Genomic DNA, 25,342 nt, shown 5'->3' with positions numbered 1-25,342 from the left:
CTTGGTCAAAACAATCAAACTGAGTATCAGAATGGTGAAGAAAAGTGATTTGTTACTTTTAATGTGGCGTGGTTGTTGGTATGCCACCATAACCATGACTATTGTCTGCAGAGTCAAAATATTTTGTATTGTGAAAAACCTATAAGCTCTTCAAATTTTTTTTGTTAGGGATGGATGAAATACAGAGAATTCTGTGTAACTCTGTCCCATTCAGATGATAGACTCAGGATAACATGCTGTCTGTGTGAGTGGATGGACTGCTGCTGTCTCTCTGTCTAAATGGATAGACTGCTGTCTCTCTGTCTGCTGTCTGAGAGCGGAAGCAGATGCCTTTGACAAATGAGTACTGGTATGTTTATGTTTGTGTGTGTCAGTGTCTCCTCAACAGAAATCAATACACTCAAAGGCAGCATTGGCTGAATGCACTTAACAAAGGAGAGAGAAACAAAAGAGAATGATAATACAGTATTTCCTCCGGAATCTAATATTACATTACAGCACATGGCTGAGACAGAAAGGGTGGCGGCATCAGCATGATTAAAGATACGGGCTATTTACAATAAACATTTGGGTTGTTTACAACATTTAAAACAAAGGTTGGGGATTCAGTATGGGATATTATAGGATATTATACACATAGGAAGCACATACTATAAACCTAACAGTGCAATTTTGCTCAGACACCATCAATCAAATACTAAACCTAGATGAAGGCAGATAGCCTTACCATGTTATAGGTTACACACGTATTGAGCATCAAAGCTAACTCCCATCTTCTCTCTGTCACAAATAAACCGTCAGAGTAATGAACACTATCTCCAGTTAACTCCTACTCTGTCAAAAAATTGTTAAATTCATGGTAACTGTGGCCAATCAAACATCATAAGATGACACTAAAATGCAGCAAACATTAAACGACAAAAATACTATATAAATCCATCCATTTAAAAAATTCATGCTTTCAAAATTCAAAATTCGTTACTTTTTCTTTTTAATTATTTGCTAAATTTACTATCATTTTCTGAGTAAAAAATTGTTTGATAGTGAATTTTTCCAGTGTACACAAACATTTTTACGGGTTTTTTTTAGTCTATGTATTGCCTTGATAAACATGTTATGTATTTATATATTATATATGTTAGAAAATTATAAGTTCGTGCAGACTTTTTATTTCTAAAAACTATGATTTACAGTAAAATAACATGTATTTTCTTTTAACATATAATGTAACTTTAATGTTTTCAATGCATTACCTTTTATAGTAAGTTTAACAGTAGTTTTTCCTGTAGCATTTTTTTTTCTTTAAATTCAAACAGTTTTACAGTAGCTACAGTTTATGTTTGTCAGTCATGGCAGGCACATTCGTCGGATGCACAGTAGACATAATGGAAGAAGATGTGTATCCCAAAATACAATTAGACCTATGAATAATAATTATGTTCAAGCAGTAAACACAAAGATTAGCTCTCGGCGTAGAGCAGAATCATGCTGATTGTAGAATAACGGAACAACGCATCCCCCCGCCCCGGTAACGCTCGGCGCGGATGGAGGCGGATGCTGGATGCGCTGCGTACAAATCATGATGATGATGATGATGATGATGATGTAATAAACGCACGCTCCGCTGGTTCTAGTACTATGGCAAGCTGTTTTAGCATTAAATACCCCTTGCTGTACTAGTCATAATTTAGTTTTGACTACTAGAATCCTCACGCTTGCGACCCGGCCAGAGTGATGTCATCATCAATACCGTAAACCGTGCCTAGGAATTTTCACCGCGCGTCCGTGCTGCTCAGCGTGGCCTCCATGAGGACAGACCCCGGGACTGCGGCGCTGATGGCTGTTGCGGTCGGGACTGCAGCAAGCTCTCTTCAGCATTACAGCTGCGACCCCTGCGCTCAGACGAGCGGCAAAGCCCGTGCAACCGAAACACGCGCGAGAGCGTTCTATATGGAATATCTTTCGTCTTAACGGGATTTCAAACTCCGGATGTGACTGACAGCCAGTCGTTGTGCATCACCGGTCATCTGCGCCCTTTTAGGACTTTTTTGGTTAGTGTCTACACTTGAAAATCGGTGAGATCCGTCTTACTCGGTGCCTGTGCTGCCCCCCCCTCGCGCTTACTGGAGACTGTCCGCGCGCTGCGCACCCGGAGGCCACAAGTGCCTGTTTTTCTCCCGCTAGATTCACCATTGATGGAAACTGATGCCCTGTTGCCTTTCTTCGACCGTTTCTACCTCTGCAGCCGCTGTTTCTCCTTTAGAAACGCGACTAGGCCCGCGAGCCCCGCTAAACATCTCACATAATGACACTTTGATGGATAAAATGACAAGAGCGGATCATTTATATTGTGTTTTGGGCTTTTGGATGTCGGCGTAGCGACTTTGCCGTGTGTTTTAATCTTTTCTGGATCCGACACCCGGGTGCGCGAGGAGGGCAGCTGTCTCGAGAGCAATAAACGCACGTTATTTTAAGGGACCGCGCTTCTCTCTCAGGATGGCAAATGAACCCGTTATTCTTAATGTGTATGACATGGTAAGCTCATTAATCATTTCGTCTTTCAGCCTTTACACTGGTTACCGTCATCCTCTCTCCTTCTGGCTCTTATTTTGTGTAATTTTGCATGCAACAGCAAATGTTAAGATGAACTATCAATGCATTGATGAAGACTTTAATATCTGAGTGGTCACAGTGTAGTGATAAAGAGTCAGGGCCGCTGACACAGAGGTTTCATTTGTAAAAGCCCGACTACAAACCTACTTTCCCTAGGTGTGATCCTAAGCATTGACAGCAGTATTGATGAGAGCGCGTGTGTTTCTCCTCCCGTGCTGGAGAAGGCGCTGTCACTCCATCACATCAAAACACTTTACAAGTACAGAACACTTGTTGTCACAGATCTATAATATATAAATAAACATATACATACTATACATAAATAGAGGTCAGTGATTTTTTTAGGCCTAATCCTTTTTATTACATACTGCTTTTCACAATGTACTAAAATCATGTCTAAATTTTATGCAATATTATATTATGTCATAAAACATGAAGAAAATGACTTAATGAGTACATATAAGTGGACACTGTGGTGTTTATCGATTTATTTTACATTTACATTAAATCAGAAAGGGTGGGGATATGTTAGTATTTTTTCCTGTGTGCATTAAATCATGTTCTGCATGTTCTATTATTCATGAAGGGCAGCTGGTGCACTTTTTGGCCTCACACAGACACATTTTCTCTGAATATTCACCCCTTCCCCCTCCACTTCAAGGCTTATATTGTATAGTTTGTGTCAGGGTTGTGTAGAATTAATTGATTTTTAAATGCCTTATAGCTAACAGGATGCTCCATATATGGATATAGAATTTACTATAATAACAATATGATTATATGTGATCCTGGACCACAAAACCAGTCATAAGGGTAAATTTCTTGAAATTGAGATTTATACATCATCTGAAAGCTGAATAAATAAGATTTCCTTTGATGTATGGTTTGATAGGATATATAAATATAATAATATTCCAAATATAATATTTGGCCAAGATACAACTATTTAAAAATCTAGAATCTGAGGGTGCAAAAAATCTAAATACTGAGAAAATCACCTTTAAAGTTGTCCAAATGAAGTTCTTAGCAATGCATATTACTGATCAAAAATTAAGTTTTGATATATTTATGTTAGGAAATGTACAAAATATCTTCATGGAACATGATCTTTACTTAATATCCTAATGATTTTTGCCATAAAAGAAAAAGCGATAATTTTGACCCATACAAGGTTTTTTTTTTTTTTTTGGCTATTGCTAAAAATATACTCCGGAGACTTAAGCGGTTTTGTGGTCCAGGGTCACATATGAAAATGTCTTTCTCCCTTTTGCTCTTTTAGTACTGGATAAATGAATACACCTCCACTCTGGGTATTGGAGTCTTCCACTCAGGAATAGAGATTTATGGCAGAGGTACAGTGACCAATTAACCTTTTGCTGTTGTTTAATTATTTTATGTTTTTTTATTTATTTTTTTTCCATCAAACTCTAGACCTCTACTGGAACCTTGGTCCGATTTGTAAAGACCTTGAAAAAGGCTGTCAGCTACAGTTAGTAGACATGGTACAGTAGTTGTTTGACGTTTCGTCTATATATTTAAAGATCCAAATAAATAAAAAAATTATGGCAAAAAATATTTTGTCATAATATGATAAATACTATGACAAAATGTGAGTAAAAAATAAATACGAAGTGAATTAGCAGCTGAATATGAATGATCATTATAGCCACATTTAAAGGGATAGTTCACCTTCAGTTGCTGGTACCATATACTGTGTGAGTCAATGGGGACCAACTGAAGGTAAACTATCCCTTTAAGTAAGGTGATACATGATATTGAATCACTATCCTTGCTTGTTGCTGTACATGTTTTTATTCATTCAACTCAATCTCTGTATCATCTTTCTGCAATCTGAGCCTTGTCACTAGCAATTAAATACATTATGTACCCTGTGTAAGCTTTGCAAATGGCTCGACTACAGTCTGTGTCTGTAGTAATGGAACACAACATAAGAAGAAACATGCTTTAGCCAGTTTGTAGGGCCTCTGATCTGAGTCATAAAGTGACAGAGAACATGCTGTCTTTTTAAACCATTTCTTTTTTTTTTATCCTTTCACACACACACTGCTCAGCGGCATTGATACAGAGCAGACGTAGGCAGCTCTGAAGACTGAGCCATGATTCATTGTGATTTTTACAGAGCTTTAGCTTTTCACTAATAGAGTGCTGCAGGAATGACATATTTTTGTAGGCCGAAGCCCGGAAACGAGTTAGCATTCTGGGTTGATCTGCAAAACAGTTGTCAGTGCTCTATACACATTTAAACATAAAAAGGAATTGCTCTTTGAGCCTGTCTCTGTAAATCAGGGATTCAACTGTTAAAAATAACTATTGTAAGTAATACTGCAAATATTCTAAAATCAGTATGAAACAGAAACTGACCATCTTTTCTTCCCTGTTGTGATCTATATCTGAGTAAAAAAGCTTCACAAATTTCATTTTCCAGACATTATACTTATGAAATTCCTAAGTGACAATCAAAAGATTTTCAAACCCCGTTTTAATGTTTGCAATTTTGTTCCCTGTAGAGTTTGCGTACGGCGGCCATCCGTATCCCTTCAGTGGCATTTTTGAGATCAACCCTGGAAATGCCTCAGAACTGGGGGAGACTTTCAAATTCAAGTGAGTTTTCACATATACACACACATTTAAACCACAAAAACAACCACTCACAAGTTGTGTTTCTTCTCCAGAGAGGCTATCGCTCTGGGTACGACAGACTTTGCAGAGGAGGACATTGATAAAATAATGGAGGAGCTGGGAAAGGAGTTCAAGGGGAATGCCTACCACCTGATGCACAAAAACTGCAACCATTTTTCTTCTTCACTGTCTGAGGTCAGTATACTCCCCATACGCCTTTTTTTGAACTTCACTGACTGGTGACATTCTACATTTCCACCTCATTTTATTCTCTCTTTCTCTGTCTCTAGTTGCTGTGTGGTAGAGAGATCCCACGCTGGGTCAATCGATTGGCATATTTCAGCTCCTGTATTCCATTTCTGCAGAGTTGTCTGCCTAGAGAGTGGCTCACACCCGCCGCGCTCCAGAGCCATATCAGCATGGGCCTTCGGAAGGAGAACACACACGATTCCAGCGACGATGAGCCCTCGTCTGCTATGGAGGCGGCCGCTGGAACATCACACAGCTGCAGGCACACCCGCGTGTGATCTTACATAGAAATTTACATGCAGTATTACACTAATTTGAACACACATACTGTACACTCCAACCTCTGATCCTGCTGCTACAGCGCCTCCTGCTGGACTGGATGAACACCAGACCTCATGGCCTCTCAGAATGAGGAAATCAAAGTCATGTTCTTCAGTAGAGCCTACAGGGATTTAAAAAACCTTGCAATGGTACTCTTAAAGTTTTAGAATTGTTTGATTTTTACTAAGAGTTTAGGGAAATTAAAACAGTGTTTGCCATTTAGTGTTCTTTCTCTTATATATACATAGGACAATATGAATGATGGGCGATCATAATGGACTGCCCCCTGCTGGTGTGTGACAACACTACACTAGAGGCCCCTTCCTCATAAATCCTCATAAATCCTGAACTTCTTTCTTTTAATCCCATCTGGATGTTTTCCAGATTAAGCCGAGTTCGCTGTGTATTAAATTATTTTCTATTTTGTGATGGAATAAGCGTGTCACCTGAAGAAGAACTTACATTCCTAACCTTATTTTTTTCCCTCAGTGACTTTAGTATTATTAATCTGATTTAATTTAATTATATGATGTCAAACTAATGTCATCTTTGGTTTACATTCATTTAATTTTAGCTCTCTTTTTATATTTTAGTGCAAGGTTTGCAATGAATTTACATTAAAAAGGGCCGATGACACCACGTGTCACACACACACAGCAGTTGGAAATTGCAGCCTTATAACTGTAAGCCATTGATATGCTGGACTCATCTGAAACAAAAGACCTTTGTTGTTCAGTCATCGAGGACACAAAGGGGCCATTTGTGAGGGTGATGTTGAGGGGGTGGGTGGGAACGTGTGGGTGGGGTCTGCACATCAGGTCTGGTATCAGTACTGTACGACAGTGTTGTAATTGAATGCAATGTCAGAGTGTTTAAGAGAAAGGGAGTGCCGCAAAGGTGTTAATGGTCATTTCTCTTGACTTTAGTAATTGTGGTTTCTGTGCAGACTGAAAAGAGTAATGTTGTTGTTGAAAAAGAGTTATCTACACCTCACTATATTACTTTTGCACTAATTCTTGCCCTAGTTTTCATTCTGAAGAGCAGTCGACGGTAGTTGCCAAAAGTCAGATTTCACAAAAAATAGCATATGATGGACACAAACCCGATTATTTATTTATTTATTCTTTCGCTTCAGAGTATGATCCCATCCGGTCGGAGGATCAAACATGTTTGAGGTGCATTCGGCATGACTTGTATACTCAGTCGTTTAGTGTAGGATGCCCAGTTTTCTCTGTAACCATTTAGAAAGTCGGCAATCGTATAATGCCTGGTGTTTTAAAATCTGTTCCGATTTTAAAAGTTGTGAAATGTATTCCAGCCTCAACAGTATTTTAAGGCCACACCTAAAGGTCGTAAGGTCTTTCTCATCTTTGGGCAATAGTCCTTAGTAAAGGTAGACACCATATCTAATTTTTCACATATGAAAATAAAACTGGGAGAGATGTACAGATTATTCAATAGGTTGATTGTCTTATGGTCCTATGGAAATTTTCATGTTTTACACTCAAATTTTATCAGAAAAGCGTATTTTTTAGTATTTTGTCAGTTGGATCAACAGCAAAGTTAAAAATATTTAAGTGTGTTCATTTGTAAAAAATTAAATATGGTGTATACCCGGACTATGGTCCATATCAGAGTAAATAATACTTCTCAGTTTACCATTTTGCCTGTCAGAATCCTCTCTAGAAGCTCATCTTCTCCTCTGTCTCTCAGGACGGCATGGTATTGTAGATGGCAACACGGGTGCTTCATGAGTCAGATCTATAGGAAATATGTTTTTGGTGACATATTTATACAATTTTATATTTGGGGTATGATTGCTGTTATTTTGTCAAATATATTATTAACCTGTAAAGCCTAATTCTTATGATGCTGTTTTTGTTTTATTTAGTCTGAGGCCACAACTGAGATATTTTACTAGTTCAGCAAAGACCCGTTTTGTAGGCATCACCCACTGAAGCCAGTTCTAGCCTCGATTAGGACCGTCTTGTTTCGATGTGATGGACAATTTCAGACATTTACAGATGAATAGAGAATAAAGAAATTAAAAGTTTGTTATTTTCCCAGAATTTTATTGCTGTCAAGGGGTGGAGAGGGACATGGTCATTTCTTTTAAACACTGATTAAATTAACTCACACCTAATACCAAGAAGAGTATTCTCATGTGACTCATGATAAACTCAGCAAGGGCGCGTCTCAATCAGCTCCCTTGATCAGTAGTCAGGGCACTGATCAGGGAGTCGTCTATTTTAAGAGCTGTCTCAATCGCGAAATCCTTCCAGTGCACTGCACCGTTCGCGCCCTGAAAAAATCGCACAATGCACCGCAAAAACTAGGGCGCATCGGAGCTCACTACGCTCCCTTACCGGAAACAACGTCATATTTCTGAAGCCTAATACATAAATAACATGAGCCAACTCGATAAATATAATGACACGCTATAGAAAATTTGAAAACACACACCGTTTTTTAGTATTTATTTTTTTTAAAAAGCATATTACATAAACACACATCCCTAGAAAAGATAACGAACACATTTATAATTAAAATTCGGTTGAAATGTTGTAAGAACATGTAACAGAACGACGTGTTCGAAGAGAATAAAAAATAATATCAAAAAGAGACGGTCCTGTCTGTTGTTTATTAATTCATTTATTGAGTTATTTTACTGGAATTCAAGTGATCACTGTCCCAACGTGCAGTGAGCTTTGGAGCTGATTGAGACGCACCCTAAAGATTATGTGACGTCTTCAGTTTGCAAACTGGATCAATCCAGTTCCAACTGTGTAAACCATAGAGTGTAAAAAAAGAAAAAAAACCGAGCTCAAATGATACAAGTATTAAGTCTAGCAATTAAATGTATTCCAACACTTTATTCGATAAAACAACTGATCTTGAATACTTCTATAATAAATCGTGAAAACCCCGTTTTCAATATTTTTACGTACGCATGCACGAGCTTCGCCTGGCCATTACCCTCCCCCTCGCGCGTGAACACGCATATAAATACTTCTGCGCGCGGCCGCGTTCTCCAGTCTCGAGGCCAACGCCATTTTGTGCTGCAAGCAGAGGTGAGATGATGAAGCTGATTTCGTAAAAATACAATTTGTTTTAGATGTATTGTTGGTTTAGTGTTGTATCTGAGCTTTGTTAATACGAAACGAGTTCGTTTTAACGATATTTTGTCCGTTATTATGATTTAACGTCGAATATAGCCTACCTATCTGCGCATGCTGACTAGGCCTCGGCCGCACGTTTTATCCGTGGTCGTTTAGGCGCGGTATATTTTCTAAAAACTGGCTTACGTTTAATTTTTACTTAAAGATATTCGCGAATTATAGTAACACTAGGGTTTTTGGCGTTGTAATGGCGTAAATTATATAGTAATCTTGTCATTATCAATTCATTTGTTCTGCAGAGTCAACAGGCGGTAACGTAGATGTTTTTGTTTAAAGCGTTTTAGGAAACGATTTCTGTGTTTTACATTAGCTGAAGTATCCACGTGTTGCTCAAAATCATATTTGTTGTAATTCTGCGAATGTTTTTGCATGTCGGTTGTTTAATAATTTACGTGGACTTGATAAATGATTACCCAGTGGTACACAGTGTGTGACCAGCAGGCGCGCCGATGCTTTTCCCCACAGTTCAAAGTGCATGTTTGCCAGATTGTTAACAGTATAACATTAACCGTATTTTGACCCTTTCCCTAGTTTTCCCTGAATCGTATATCACCATGAGTGGATGTCGTGTGTTCATCGGCCGTCTGAGCCCTCATGCTCGTGAAAGAGACGTGGAGAAGTTTTTTAAAGGCTACGGACACATTCGGGAGATTAACCTGAAAAACGGATTTGGCTTTGTGGTGAGTACTGACGCTTTCCTGAGGGTCTTTTATGTGTGAGTTGGTGATGAAAGCTACATCACACTGCCCCCTGCTGTCTGATTTTCACAGGAGTTTGACGACCACAGGGACGCAGATGACGCAGTGTACGAGCTGAATGGAAAAGAGCTGTGCAGTGAGAGGTGAGACTGAATCCACAGCTGCTTACACCATCTGCATAATGTAGAGGATTAGGCTTGTTTCATATTGTATAAGTCAGCATGAAATGAAAATGCATCTTAGAGATCTTGTAGAGTACTGCCATAATTTCCCTAGAGATTTTTCAGTAGGTGCTTATCGGGTTTTTCAAAAAGTGAAACAAGGTTTTTTGTTAATAATAAATGGAGTAGAAATTTTACTCTGAAGTTAAATTACACACCCATACTAAAAGTGCAGTGTTATTCAGTTGAAGTAGTTTGTTTTTGTTTTTCAAGGTATGTTTACCCAATTATAAAATCTTATAGGAAAACCTTAAAGGAACACATGGTGAATTAATTAGACTCCTAGGATTTGGTGTCACCGCTGCTACACTATTTTAAACAATTTGCGTGTGCATTATTAAAAAAAAGAAAAGAAAGACACTTAAACCCTGTCCTAACAAGCTCTCATTCATTTGCCTCCTATTGAGCGCAACACTCGCATCTCAAAATACAATCACCAGCCGATGCCTAGAAAGTCCTTCGCCTGTTTCTTTTTCGGTCTTTTATATTCACATGTACGTCACAATGCACTACTTGAATTTCATCATGGCTTTAATGGTTTTTCCTCTTAACCCCAGGGTGACTATTGAACATGCCCGCTCTCGCCGAGGAAGAGGCGGTGGCCCAGGAATGGGAGGACGTTTCTCGCCACGCTTTGGAGGGTATCGTAAATCCCACAGTGGGGGTTCCAGGTACGTGAGAATTGTGAGAGCAATCATACGCCGTTTGTAAAGATTATAATTCAAATGGGTTAATCTCTGCACTTCTCTCAGGTATGGACCACCCGTGCGCACGGAGCACAGAATCATTGTGGATAATCTCTCCTCTCGCATCAGCTGGCAGGTGAGCATCCCAAGCTGTAGCAGAAGAGCGGCGTAGGAGCCTTCTGTTGTAGCGATTCATCCCTGCACTACTTTTGCATTTGACATCTGTACAAGCACAAACAATTAGTTATCTTTATTACTGTTAAACTGGAAGTATTTTTTTCCTCTTCACCTCCAACACAAGTAAAAATGATGATTTTAATGTTGAAAGGTTCTCTAACCCAGACCCATGTTTTTCAAACCTTTTCTTTAACAGTTGTGCTCTGGTATTCTTTAATTGGAGTTGCATGCACAGCCTCCGAGGTGCATAGCGCCCTCCCCTGGTTGTGTTCTGAATAGTGTCCCTGTGGTGCCTCACCCGACACGCAGTGTCTGCCGGTCTAAGTCTTGGCTGGGTCCGTAGCACCAGACAGAGCCGTAGCACAGGATAGCCTTAGAAGAGCTGGGTAGCCGCTCTCTGGAGGGTCTGTGATGTCAGATCTGCTCCATCTCCCCCGATCTGCTGTTTGGGTCTTATTCTGTTGGTGCTGAAGCGGGGAGGGGTGCGGGGTTTTGGCCCCTCCCCCATCCTCTCTCTCTCTGGTGGGGTCCGTTCTTACGGAGGCCGGATGGGTCGAGTCCGAGTTCTAATTAACGCTTCATTGCTTCCGTTTGCTATTTGGACAAGTGGCTCTTTGCTAATGCCTTCTGTGTTTGGAACGGTAAGTAGCTCATCACACTGGATAGTCACACGGTAAAGAGGGTTCTGTCATTTTAAATCTGGAGTTAGTTGTAAAAGGAGAAAGATTGCCGGTAGGAAGTTTTGAGACTTGCACAAAATCTAATAAACAAAATGAGAACCTGTTCTCAGGAACTAGCTGCAGTCAGTCGCGTCTTCATCAGAGGGCTTTGCTTCCTGCTGTTTTACACAATCTAAATGAGATTTGTGTTGCCGAAAATGCTCCGGTAGTTTTATAACTGGGACAAACATCCGGTAAGATGACGTCTGTTGAGGGAGCTTTCTACAGGTGCACCAGTGCACACTTTAGAGCAAATGCTGCAGAATGCAGTGTGTTTAATGTGTGGGTGCCAAAGTGCAGTGTGTGACTCAGTGCTTTTGGGCTTCTCTGAAAGCGTGTCATTTAAGTGCTTTGTGCTTTCTGCAGGATCTGAAGGACTTGATGAGGAAGGTGGGAGAAGTGACCTTTGTGGATGCACACAGGACCAAGAAGAATGAGGGGTAAGATCTTGTCTGTGTATGCATAAGACTGTGCTCTGACTGTTACATGGTTGTAAACGAGTTTTCCTGGTTTGTTTTCCAGGGTGGTGGAGTTTGCTTCACACAGTGATATGAAGAATGCCATTGAGAAGCTGGACGGAACAGATCTGAATGGACGCAAACTCAAGCTATACGAGGATCGCAAGAGAGAGTATGTACCAGACAATCTTACATGACTTAAAGTTGCAAAGTTCTCACACAGGGTTTCTTTAGGTCTTAAAATGGATTCATCCTACCACAATTTTAAGACTTAAAAAGGCTCCAAGTCAAAGCAGAGAGTCATGGCTTTAAATGTTGTATGCACTGGGAAACATGAATATCCTCCCCTGAATTAGTTTTGCATTATAAATATCCAAACCTTTCTTAGGCTTTTGTTTTTGTGTAAAACGTAAAAATTGGTTGGAAGCTGTATTTTCAAAGTGTTGCTTAATACAATTGTGTTCCTTCGTCAGTTACATTTAAAGAACATTACGTTCCCTTTTAATACTTAAATTCTTACGTTTACCTTCATAAAACCTGCAGAAACCCTGACACAATCTTAACCTGTTTTTCTTCTCTCCTCAGTCGTAGTAGGAGTCGTTCCCGCAGCAGGAGCAGCTCCCGCTCCCGTTCCCGATCACCCAGTCGGAGTCGCACCCCTGAGCGCGGAAGCAAGCGCTCTCGCAGTCGCTCGGCCAGTCGCACCCCAGAGAAGAAGAGTACCAGCAACCGGTCTCCTTCCCGCTCTCCTACTCCTCCACGGAAACAGAGCCGCTCTCGATCTGCTTCTGCAGAGAGTCAGCATTGAAATGAATTTTGTATGTATGTGTGTGGATGAGTGAGACAGACTTTTTTTTATTTTTTTTCCCCTCTTCACTTAATGTGGCATATGTCATTGTGCTACTTCAGTGTAAATTACTTACTGTGAGTTGAATGGATGAGTGTGTGTATGAAGATGTTTTGATTTATTTCTTATGCTGAGGAACTGGGTGGGTTTAAGAGATGGAATGGGTTAAGACTAGATTTTTCACAATGTCTTGTTTTGATTTTTTTTTTTTTTTTTTTTTTTAATTTGATCAATGTCAATCCTAGAGTACTTCTGTAGAGAAATGTATGTGGGTTGTGTTTCTCAAACTCGCCTGTTAATTTTTGTTTTTGAGTCCTTATGGTGATTCAACAGAAGGTTACACCTGTATATACACTCTGTAATAAAGTATATTGGTATTTGGCAGAGAAAGATGTTTGAAGTGTTATTTCTAGTGTGCTCAGTTTGATAAGTGTGCCTCTGCACTGGTTAGAAACGCCAAAGCTTAATATCTACCTTTTAGCTTTAACTGTTACCTCAGATTTGCTATAAAAAACTTTTGTCCTCATTGTGCATTAGTCACTTAAGTGTTTTTTTTTTTTTTTTTTTTTTAATTCAGTCTCTACTAGTCCACTAGGTGATGCTGCATCATAGTTTGTAAAGGAGTCTAAGACCAGACATGTACAGTTTGAGCTTAACACGATCATCACATTTTAGAAATTTAGGCATGGACTTGGTGAACAAAAGTGTATAGAAAATATAGATCACCTTAACAGTGTCTGTATCAAACAATTGTCTATTTTAGAGTGAAATGGACATTATAAAAATCACTGAGCGGCTGCATGTCTGTGAGAATCGATACAGTTCCAACATCTAGGGCCTCAACATGTACACCGCACAGAACCCGGGAGTTATTGATTCAGTCAATACGACATAAGAAGCACACTTGAAGCCTGTATTTTATAAATTGATCTCAGTTGCTATAAAGAACCTGGCAACCACATGCTGAGAAGTATGAATGGAAGGCAATATTGTAATATCTGCAGTGTCCAAGGACACATGCCTCTGCCGGTCCTTTCTGCTTTTCGCTCATAAAACTAGTGTCCTCTGTGCACTGCGGCGCTCTCGTCCTCAAGGGCAAACAGATAACATCAAACTGCAAACAAACAACAGAAGTGCTTTGAGATCAGAGGGCAGAGTTTGCAAAAAGCTATCACACAATTATCCATCATTTTAGAAAAAAACACCAGAAAAGGTCAACCTTTTTCTAATTACATTAAATTTAAAGTCTCCCTGTAGTGAAAATCAAGTTTATTATGTTGTTTATATGTCTATGTGCTGTTTTTAATTTGCTTTTAGACGAACCATGTGCCAATCAGTTAATCAACACCACTGCTGAGTATCCTTAAAACTGTGCTTGCCCAAAGGCAGCCCCAAAAATGCGGTTTGAAACAGCCCTCAGTTTTCTACGTCACAAAATTCAATAACCAATCACGTCAAGGGATAGATTCCTATCATTAGCATATCCCTCTCTCCATTTAAACAAACGCGGCGCGCACAGAGATGCAAAATATACCAATAGGTTACCAGCACAAAACCAAAATAAAATAGAGCAAAAACCCCATGAAGCCGTGGTTTAACGTGGATCTAGAACCGCTATATATAAGTATCTATATGATACAAATGTTGCATTGTTTTATCAATTGTAAAGTTTCATTCCATTTTGTTGGTGAAATCCACTGGGATCAGGATCATCTTGATTTTTTTGGATCAACGAATATATAAGTATATTTACAATATTTTATTAGTATATTATATTGTCATTATATAATGCTATTATAGTGAAATTGATGTCCAGGATACTGGATATTTGGAATGGCAATATAATATAATATAATTTAATATAATATAATGGCAGTATATTATAAAAAATATATCTGTGAGATAATATTTAAAAAAAATATTGCCTTAACATTAACATTCATTATTGTTATTTTATGTATATTTTATCTTGACCAACTTTATCATGAAGTAGATTCAATAAATGCTCCATGCTTGCTTTTTTGCAACACTGGTGAAAATAAGCAAGTCCCATACTTCCAGTATGCCTAAATTCAAATGTCCAGTACTTGCAAGCACTATAATACTAATGATTGTACTGTATTGTGATACTGTACAATCCCAGTATGACGTAACTGTTCATTTATAAACAGCAATAGGTACTTCCACTACAGTTGTCCCGTTATTTACTGGCCGTCCCGAGTGTGCGAGAGCGCAGATGCGCCAGTCACTGGTACAACCCGAGGTCACGTGACTTCCTGCGGCGAGTGACTGCTGCTGCTGCTGCAGTTTCTTGTCGCGAGCGCTCGGTGCACGGTGCGGAAACTCCGAACCACAGCGGCATGAAGCTGCGCGCAGACACCGCACGAGAATCGCTGTGCCACCCATGAACGGTATCCCGGCTCCGTAGAGCAGCGGATTAACAGCGGGAAGGATTTAGATCCAGCGCATTCCTGAGGGAGAAGTTTGCTCACTGTGTCGGTGGAGGTGAACGGGACACCAGCAGCGAGCATGGCGGAGAGAAGTGGCCGGTTAAGCTTCCCCGGGAGCGGGGCGCTAAACAGACCGGTGCCCATGAACCTGTTCGCCACCTGGGAGATAGACGGCTCCTCTCCTAACTGCATCCCCAGGTGAGAGTCGCGAGATCGGTGGACCCTGGTGGGCTGTTTGTGAGCGGGCGGGTGGGCAGGTGCACGGCGACAGGGAGTGGTGTGTGTCTGTGTGAGACAGAGAAAGGGTGAGTGAACTAGTTCGACTATCATTGTGGTGCACTGATCCAGCGCGTCTGATTAAACCGGTGTCAGCATCAGATCACGGTGGCACAAATCCAGTGATGTTCTGCTGATTTAGTACGTTAATTATTTTCTGTCATTAAGTGTTAAAATGTGACCCGATTGCTCTTACAACACAGCACACAATATTTAATAACACATAATTATTATAAAAATAATTACCAACTATATTATTATTAATGATTTCCGTTATGCTTGGCGCGGTCTGACAGTTCTTCTGTTCTGGCCGCGAACACAAACAAACTCTTTGGCCTTTGTGACGTCAGGGTTCCGTTCTCGCGCCGTGAGGTGGCACGCGCGGGTTGTTATGAATCGGTTTTGCCAGAGGGGTCGAGCTGTCATCAACACGGGCCGGTGTCGTGCAAAATAACCCAGTGGATCTACTAGATGCACTGCCACCGGAACATAACGTTCAGACCCGGACAGTGTTTCAGAGATTGCTGCTTCTTTTCTTTGCTCTCATGAGTCATCAGAGTATTCTCTTTCTTTCTTCCTAAGCCGCACATTAGATCAAAACAGAGGAGCTACTAATAAAACGGGCTTGACTAGCACCGTATGTGTGCTGGCATGCAGGTTGTTTTGTTTCTGTCCCATATAATAGTTATGATGAACTATGGGTGTTGTCCGCAAATTACCTTTAAAGACAGTTCACTCATAAAAGAGCATTCTGTCTTTAATTACGCACCCTCCTCACTTACAGGATAAATGAATGAATGAATAAAGACTGTAATGGTCACGTTTTTCACTACAGTTGCAAAGAATGGGGACTGGAGCTTTCAAGGCCTTCTGAAGCCGCCCGATAGCTTCGTGTGAGGAGCAGTTCAAAGTGAAAGTCACTTTTCACTGAACAAATCATTCTTTAGAGTCTTGACATTTTTAAAGGATCAGCTGATCAAGTTCACAAAACCAGTCTGAATGGTTTGGATTGACCAAGTTCTCGAGTTCAGCTTACTGACTAAATGATCCAGTCTAAATGAAGGGGATAATTTATTTGTATATTTATTTTTTGGTAGAAAAACGACCTCTCATAAACACTTATAGATTGGAAATATAATGTGTAAATTCTGTGGATTGCTTTTATTTAGCTTTTTTTGTCATTTTGGAGATTGGCAGTCCTACACTGTAAAATATCCCATGGTTGCACTGTAATAAACACTGTGACAATGTTTCCGGTATTATGAGATGCCTGTGTATTTTATAATAATAGTATATTTTATTAAGATATATAATGTATTCTGAATGACCAAAATCCGCTTTATAGATTAAAATGTATCACCATAATAAGACAGGTGGCACAATGGAAAGCCTCATGATGAATATTCTTCACAAATTCACTTTTTGTGTTACAAAGAAAGAAAGTTATTCAGCTTTTGATCAACATGAGGGTGTGCAATGAAAATTTTCATTTTCTGGTGAACTATTCCTTTAAAACAATCTGAACTGGGGCAAATGGTGAGATGGATGGGGAATAAAGAGAGCGAGATGTGCCTTATGAATTCTTGATCATAATAAAAGATTCACAACTGTACCACAGACACATTTTCCCTCAGGCCCTTTGTCTGCCTGATGTATGTGTGTGAGGGGCACGGCATTTGACCACAGAATTCCTTCAGTTAATTATGTGTTAATTTAAAGGTCTGTTCGGAGCACATAATTGAAGCTGAGAGCAGAATCTGAGAGAAGCAAATCATCTTATCACAGTGAGACACACTCATACGTCTCTGTCATAAAAATGACATTAACTTTAGTTTTTAATGAGCTAATTAATGAGCTACAGCAGCTGGTCTTCTGAGCTTTTCTGTAGGATTTTCCCTTTAGGGCTTCCACTGCAGTGGGTGTGGCCATTGTTTGGAGGTATTATCTGATTGGCTGGGCCTGATGTGGAGGGCGTGTCCCTATTGTAGGACTGGTTTCTTATTTTTGGCTGTTAGGAACTGTCAATACATTATCTTAGCAGCACTCAGACATGTTTTGCCAGTTTTCTGGTGAATATTTGAGTCATTGCACAGTTGTTATTGTTAACTAAAAATGAACTAAAAAAAAATGTTAAATCAAAATATTAATAAATATTATAGTAGTATACAAATAATACTAAAGCAACAGTGATTCATTTGATATATATAAAGATATATATAAAAACACACAAAAACACAAAAAAAAAAAAACACACACACACACACACACACACACTGGTGTGTATTTTTTATATATTTTTTTGTTTGTTTTTGTGAAAGATGCATCTGTCACTGAGCCAATGTGTTCAGCTTTTGTGTTTTTGTCATGCTTCATCTCTTGTGTTTACTTGAGTGTTAAGTGTTTTTGTCTTTTTAATTGAGTGTATATGTGTGTTGAGTGTTTTGAAAAGAGATACTTTGCATTCTACAACCACATCTAAATTTGTGACCTCTGTATATTGTGGGTCAGTGGTCAGTTGAAGTGTTTGTGGTGGGCTGAAAAGTAGATCTGGAAGCAGCTGTTTTGAATGCAGTTTCAAGCTGTTGATCTCTCTTGATGTTTGATTGTGTCAGAGAATAAGAGGATGAATGAATTTGTATTGAATGACAAGGATCGTCATCATTCAGATTACACACTGCAAAATAGGTCACAACACATTGAGTCTGAAGCCTGTGTGACTGTTGTGTGTTATGGCAGATTTGATAGATTTGAAAGGGCTTAATATTAGCTCACTGTAGCTGCCATAATCCTCACGTTCAATTAAGATGTCAGAGCTGACACATTCGGACTGGTTCAGTCCCGTTGAAGTCAGTCAGAGACTATCGGAGTGTAAGAAAACAGAAGGCAACTGAACGCTACAAGACAGAAATGTCAGCTACGAATAAAATAACTACAGCAGAAAAGCATGTGAATGTGAAGTGTGTTGATTTGTAAATGTGTGTGTAATATGATGTTTTGTGCCGTAACTGGATTGTAGAAAGCAGTCTTGTTATTGTTAAACTAAAGCTATTAAAAATAATTTTCACTAATTGAAATCAAGTTGAAATGCTAACTGATATGTGAATATTAGATGAAGTTGAAGTACTAAAATTGCTAAAGGCACAGCTGAAGTAAAAGTTAAAGCTATATACAAATATAAAAAAAAAACAAATAAAACCACTTAGCAAAATTACTAAATCGTACACTAAAAAATGACTAAAACGTACACTAAAATTGAAATGAAAAGTGAAAATTTAAAAAGAAAAGCTAATTCAAACTGCTATAATAGTATAGGAAGTTACGAGGTTTTTGGAGGTTATTCTCATATCTTGGTAAATGAAAATGTTCTTGTTCTTTTGAGGTCATTGTACTTTGAAAACTTGCAGTTTTACTCAAAACGTCCTCCAGGAAGTCTAAAAAGACCATCTCCTAAAACTGTGCTGCCAAAATGGCTTGTTTCTGACATCAGAAGCCTAAACTTATTAACACATGGTCGCCACATTAACCCACCAACAACGCCTATTCAGTGTTGAGCGTGGCCTGTCCAGTCACTTTGAGGTAATGCTGAGGGAGTAGCAAAGATATTATTAATCCTCAACACCAGAAAACATATTTATGTTTAATTGTAGATGATATCAATAGCAGATTTTACAATTCTATACTATTTTGTCTAAATAAATTAAAAATAGACCATTACTAACTAAAATCAGTAATTTAGTAAATTTAGGCATCACAACATTATAATTAAATGGATATTCCATTTGAGATTTGCTATAAATCACATTTCACAGTTTTAAATGATTAATGTTTTTACGTATTAACTTTAAGTGAGTGTTACATGATGAAAAGGTATTCTAATAGTAAAAAAGGGAAAATAAACACTATCCAGTTTGAACTAATAAATAGAAAAAACCCTCTAAAATAGGTTGATAACTGATATTCTGTATATCCTGAGAGTAAAATTACATTCACCAGCAGGAGCTTAAATGCAAACTTATTCTTTATAGTGACACTGTGCTGCTGACTGTGTGCACAGCCCCCTTATGTTCCTTTGTATCTTCTGAAGTGGGCATCATTTTCACTAGAACAATAGAAATCTCTCTGTCTCTCTCTCTCTCTCTGATTGAACAGGCTGTGCTATGCTGTCATATTTGTGTGTGTTGGTGGAGTGTGTGCTGCGTTCTCACCCAGAGGGAAGAAACAGTCATGGCTTTGTCTTTAACGCACCCACAGCCATTCTTACACACACACACACTAACACGAGCTGGGTAAATAGGCGTATTGTTTATATGGTAAATCGCTGTTTTGTCCTGGAACGTTTTGTTGTGTATTTTGTGTATGTTCTTGATTCAGAGGGATAGCAGATGCTTGAAATCTCTTTAATGGGAAAATGAATGACGGTGCAGCTCTTTTAAAGCACATGGTCTAAGTCTGTCCATCAGTATATGTTATGGCGCTGTTCAGTCATGATGTCCATTTTTTAGGTTAACCTAGTGGACTAATTTGCTATGTTCCCTCAGCAATTTTTACTGGGTTTTTAGAATAGCGCTTTTTAATGTGTGTGAAAAATAAGGTTACAAAGAATGAAAACAGGAATAACGACTTTATTCAACAATTTCTTCTCTTTCGTGTCAGTCTTCATCATGCATTCACGAGAGTACCACGATGTATGCGAATAAAGTCATTATCTTTGTTTTCTTTGTGCACAAAAAGTATTCTCGTATAGCTTCATAAAATTACGTTTGAACCACTGATGTCACATGGACTATTTTAACAATGTCCTTACTAGGTTTTTGGGCCTTGAACATTGTAGTTGCATTGCTGTCTATGCAGCGCCAGAAAAAAATAAGGATTAAAAAATATCTTAATTTGTGTTCCAAAAATGAAATAAGGTTGGAACGTCATGAGGGTGAGTAATTAATGACAGAATTTTCATTTTTGTGCGAACTATACCTTCAAGCAGCACAATATTTTTCAACATTAATACAAATAATAAATAATAATAATAAAAATATGTTTCTTAAGCATCAAATCAGCATATTAGAATGTTTTCTGAAGGATCATGTGACACTGAAGACTGACTGCTGAAAATTCATCTTTTTTCATCACAGGAATAACTTATTTGCAGTTATTTTAAACTGCAACATTTTATTAATATTAATATGTTTTTATTGTTTTTGATTAATATTATATATGTTTTTATTATATTATTGATCATATATATATATAATTCACCTATATGTTTAATATAACTATTTAGAATTTTTCTGTGCATATGGCAGGAAATGAAGTGACTTCTTGCACACACACACACACACACCAGTGCACAGCTAACTGCTTACTCAGCTCTTACAATAGGATGGGGGGTAGGTGTGTGTGTGTGTGGGTGTGTTTTTGCTCTCTATTTGTGTCTGGTTCTCATTCCTTCAGATTCCAGTTTGGTCAAGTCTGAAGGTTTGTTCAAAAGGACGGTGACATAAGCACACACACACACACACACACACACACACACACACACACACACACACACTCCTCCTAAAGTCAATAGCCAGTCATTCAAACTATAAAATTCCTCTGACTATGTTCTGAATGTTTGCTGATGTCTCATTTTACACCTGCATCATATAAAACCACCACACAGAAACTCAAACCCAGTTTACCAGATTCTGTGAAAATGGTCAAAAATAAAGCCAATAATCCTGCTTCTGGTCTGAAGAAACACACAGTCTTAGAACATTGATGACAGAATTGACAGTTCCTTAAAAGTCACCTAGATCCTTATTCTTAAACCAAGTACCTCCATTTGCTTTGCTATTTTTGTGACAAAATTATTTCGATGGATTTAATTTTAAAGACTGATCATCAACATCACCGTGAGGTCCAGAGATTCAGAAGATTCCAAAAGCAAAACTGGCATCTGAGCACACCCTGAAAAACAGATGCCTTACACCCCGGGGATTCTGGGAGTCTGCACACCAAAGACAAAAATAGCTGGTTTGTGGACCATGACCTGCTCTTTCCCTGAAGCCCCGGTGTGAGGCAGCAGCAGTAGGGCTTTGCATTATGGTTATCAAGAATGCAAAACTTGCACGAACATCCTGATCACATGTGCATGATCACACGGCAGTGGTGCACATCGGTTTTGTGTTTAAATAAAGCTGTGGCCAACATGAATTCTCCAGTCCTGATCATTGCAGGTGTGTCTGTTTGTTGTACAAAGAACGAAAGTAGCACAGCGCTCAACCAAACACTGGCTATGAAAGCAATGCACCACTGTGTAAATTTATATGTACAAATAGAAAATTTCAGTTCACAATTTTCAGTCAGCTGCACTGTTTTCTGTTCTGCATTTCAGATCTGGTATTTTATTACTCTCATATAAAGTGTGAGAATTTTAGTTTGTAGGACTTTAGGTTATATGCAAGAGGGTTGGGTCACAATGCTACTGACTAGACACATAAATAGGATGACAATCTCATTTTACAACCATACATATTCAGATAGATGTCTTTAACCGCTGTGTCACGTCTTGCACTGTTTATGATTGCCCTTAAGCAGATCTTTTCTCAGAATTAATAAGTTTTTCACTTTTTAACCAGCTAATGCAATCATATTATAGCATCAAATTTAACACAAACAATTGCAATTCTTCTTCTTCTGTCTTTAAAATGAATGCCACTTTATCTGTTATTTTCTTATCTAATGCAATCATATTATAGCATCAAGTGTATCACAAGTACTTGTTATTGTATACACACAAGTGCATTTTTGCAGAGCATTTGTAATATTTTAAACATAAAGACTTGCACTGTGCTACAGGAGATGTTTCTGCAGCAGGAGCAACTAAATTCTTGTGTTTCTAATCAGCATTTTTATGTTTTGTGTGTGTGTGTGGATCCAGTGAGAAAGTAGGAAAATGTAGGTCAGTTGTTTTTACAAAGGAAGGAGGTGCATGTTGACTCAGATGTTTTCAGCACGTGTTAGTCTTTAACTGCAGTTTGCTGGAAGTCAACACACTCATCTGCAACTAATGAGCTGAATGAAGCCAACCGAGTGTGTCCAGAGAAATGTGTGCTTGTGCTCAGGTGAAACACAGAAGGATTGTTTGCATCGGTTTATGTTCTCCTATCTCCATTAAAGGCTTAGGTTAACTTGATCTCTCCTGTCTGTCTGTCCGGTTTAAGAGGATCAGTGGTGGTTTGTTCTGTCTCTCTGTCATACACAGGTCAGGGACTCCTGTAATCTCACCAGGGTGAAATGAATTCAGATCTACTGTGAGTGAATTACTGTTTATATAGTCCATATCTCTCTCTTACACACACACACACACACACACACACACACACACACACACACACACACACACACACACACACACACACACACAGTTTTATTATTATATTCACTGGGACAGATTACAGTGCAGGTTATCTTGACTCTCTGCTCCAGTTTTGACAGTCTTTGAAGTTCGAAAATACAATTCAAAGTTTCAGATAAACAAATTATGTAGAAAATGTCAAGTGTGTTTATGGTTTTCTTGGTAAAAACCACAGTTTATCCTGAATTCGCATACAGCTGGATCCAAACATCTAAAACCACTAGTGCAAATGCTTCTGTTTTGCATTTGTTTCTAATATAACGCTACATTTTTAGTTACAAAAAAATAATTTATCAACATTTGGTTTGCCCACATTTTACATTTGTGATCCGTGTTCTCCAGCACGATTTGAGAATGATCCAAAGAACGTCTTGTGCTTCAACGGAAACAAGCACATCTTGACCTTTTGTAGAAATGAGTTCAGTGACAAATCTGCTGAGATTTCTTTACTTATACACTACCAGTCAAAGGTTTTTGAACAGCAAGATTTTTCATGTTTTTAAAGAAGTCTCTTCTGCTCACCAAGCCTGCATTTATTTGATCCAAAATACAACGAAAGCAGTAATATTGTGAAATACTATTCTTACTATTTAAATTAACTGTTTTCTATTTGAATGTACTTTAAAATGGAATTAATTCCTGTGATTTCAAAGCAAAATTCTTATCATCATCAAAAAAAACATTTATTATTATTATTATTATTATGTTGAAAACAACCGAGTAGAATTTTTTCAGGTTTCTTAGATGAATAGATAGTATTATGTTATTATTATTATTATTATTATTATGTTGGAAACAACCGAGTAGAATCATTTACACAAAACATAAATAAAAAGAAAATTAAGAATATCACCAAAAATACAAAATTAACTCATTCAAATACTCACGTTCACAACAGTATACCATGACACATTGATAATAATAAATGTTTCTTGAATATCAAATCAGCATATTAGAATGATTTCTGATAATAATAAATGTTTCTTGAATATCAAATCAGCATATTAGAATGATTTCTGAAGGATCATGTGACACTGAAGACTGGAGTAATGATGCTGAAAACGTTGCTTTGATCACAGGAATAAATTACATTTTTAAATGCATTCAAATAGAAAGCAGTTATTTTAAATAGTAAAAATATTTCACAATATTTCTGCTTTTTTTGTACTTTGGATCAAATAAATGCATGCTTGGTGAGCAAAAAAACATCATAAAAACTTACTGTTCAAAAAATGTTGACCAATGTAAATTTCATTTGATCGTGGTGATCTAATAATATTTAATTTCTTAATTTCTTCTAATGTCAATATTTTTTATTTTCAGGTTTATATGGATAAAATAGAAAGTTGCACATAAGCACATAAGCCCAACAGAAATAGCTGTTTTTGTGTCTGTTTACTAGTCATGTGCTTTTCATACCAACGATAACTTAAAATAACTTATAGACTTAAACACTGCTTAGTGTGTGTGTGTGTGTGTGTGTGTTTCCTCCATCATTAACACTTAGGATTATTCAAGCCTTTGAAATCGAGCTAATTAGGACCAAGCTGACCTTGTTAGACTAGTGTGTGAATGTGTGTGTGTTTTTAGCTTCTGCAAGTAAATGTAGGTCAGCTCTCAGGGGTTTACTCACTTTCAGACACATGCAGAATATTTGGACCGTCTTTCTGATGAGATCACATGAACAGCATGGAAACTGCCCTTTAAAACACTTGGAAGACACACATAAACAAAAACTATGAAATCCAAATAGATTTGTGGCTTTTAGTCCATGTGGTAGTTTTGAGGCAGTCGACTTCAAGTCTCTTCAAGGAAAAATGGACTCCAAATATTGATGACTCATCCTGCACTACTCAATTTTCTGTCCAATCAGATGCACTCTAGAGTGTGAATGTCCCTCCCAATCACACTATTTGCAGCTGTGTAGAAGACTTATGGCAGTGCTGTAACTATATATTTTTCTATGTTAAATTCTTTTCTTTAAACAATATATTTTTCAATATATCTTCAAATCGACCTTTAACCTGGGATATTTATAACTTTTTTTTAGGTAAGGGAAAAGTTTTTTGATATGTCCCAGCAGAACATCCTGTTTTTTAATAGGAATTGCATCAAGAGAGAAAACTCTTTTCTTGAAGTTTTTTTTTGTTTCATTAAAAAACTTATATCCTTAGGTGTATAATTAATTATTAATTATATTAGTATTATTTTGTATTATTGTTATAGTATTATATTATTAACTAATATTTGAATAAGCTTTTCTTTTTATTTTTACAGTTTTCATTTTAATTTTAGTTTTATTAATTTAGTTTTGTGATTTTGACATTTTTATTAGATCTTTGTTGTGATATTTCTATTTTGCTTTAAATGTTTTTTTTATTTCAGTTTTAATAATTTTAATATTTAGTACTT

General features: G+C 37.9%; 3 protein-coding genes across 4 annotated transcripts in view; all 3 read left to right on the top strand.

Annotated features, from left to right (window-relative positions):
- Positions 1 to 1,529: 1,529 nt before the first annotated feature.
- LOC109100445 (deubiquitinase DESI2-like) lies at positions 1,530 to 7,877 on the top strand. 2 transcript variants are annotated; one of them, XM_042737339.1, is made up of 5 exons: positions 1,530 to 2,535; positions 3,893 to 3,965; positions 5,142 to 5,235; positions 5,307 to 5,448; positions 5,619 to 7,877. In XM_042737339.1, the coding sequence occupies exons 1-5, from the start codon at positions 2,497 to 2,499 to the stop codon at positions 5,778 to 5,780; spliced, it is 510 nt and encodes a 169-aa protein (XP_042593273.1). In that variant the 5' UTR covers positions 1,530 to 2,496; the 3' UTR covers positions 5,781 to 7,877. The 2 variants fall into 2 exon arrangements, with proteins under 2 accessions (XP_042593273.1, XP_042593272.1); XM_042737338.1 differs by having other exon boundaries at positions 1,535 to 2,535; positions 5,544 to 7,877.
- An 880-nt stretch (positions 7,878 to 8,757) lies between these two features.
- Positions 8,758 to 13,198, top strand: LOC109100422 (serine/arginine-rich splicing factor 5-like). Its single transcript, XM_019113870.2, has 8 exons — positions 8,758 to 8,894; positions 9,534 to 9,682; positions 9,773 to 9,843; positions 10,479 to 10,592; positions 10,674 to 10,743; positions 11,870 to 11,943; positions 12,026 to 12,133; positions 12,547 to 13,198. The coding sequence occupies exons 1-8, from the start codon at positions 8,774 to 8,776 to the stop codon at positions 12,767 to 12,769; spliced, it is 930 nt and encodes a 309-aa protein (XP_018969415.1). The 5' UTR covers positions 8,758 to 8,773; the 3' UTR covers positions 12,770 to 13,198.
- A 1,801-nt stretch (positions 13,199 to 14,999) lies between these two features.
- LOC109100421 (phosphofurin acidic cluster sorting protein 2-like) overlaps positions 15,000 to 25,342 on the top strand; it is a 31,131-nt gene continuing 20,788 nt past the window's right edge. The window contains exon 1 of the mRNA XM_042736129.1: positions 15,000 to 15,456. Within this exon, the coding sequence (XP_042592063.1) occupies positions 15,338 to 15,456 (119 nt within the window). The 5' untranslated portion in view covers positions 15,000 to 15,337. The remainder of the gene's footprint in view (positions 15,457 to 25,342) is intronic.

The sequence above is a fragment of the Cyprinus carpio genome, chromosome B13 (genome assembly GCF_018340385.1).
Source record: "Cyprinus carpio isolate SPL01 chromosome B13, ASM1834038v1, whole genome shotgun sequence".
NCBI classification, from domain to species: Eukaryota; Metazoa; Chordata; class Actinopteri; order Cypriniformes; family Cyprinidae; genus Cyprinus; species Cyprinus carpio.
Note: the sequence above shows the minus strand (reverse complement) of the source record. Positions and strands in the feature narration are given on the sequence as shown.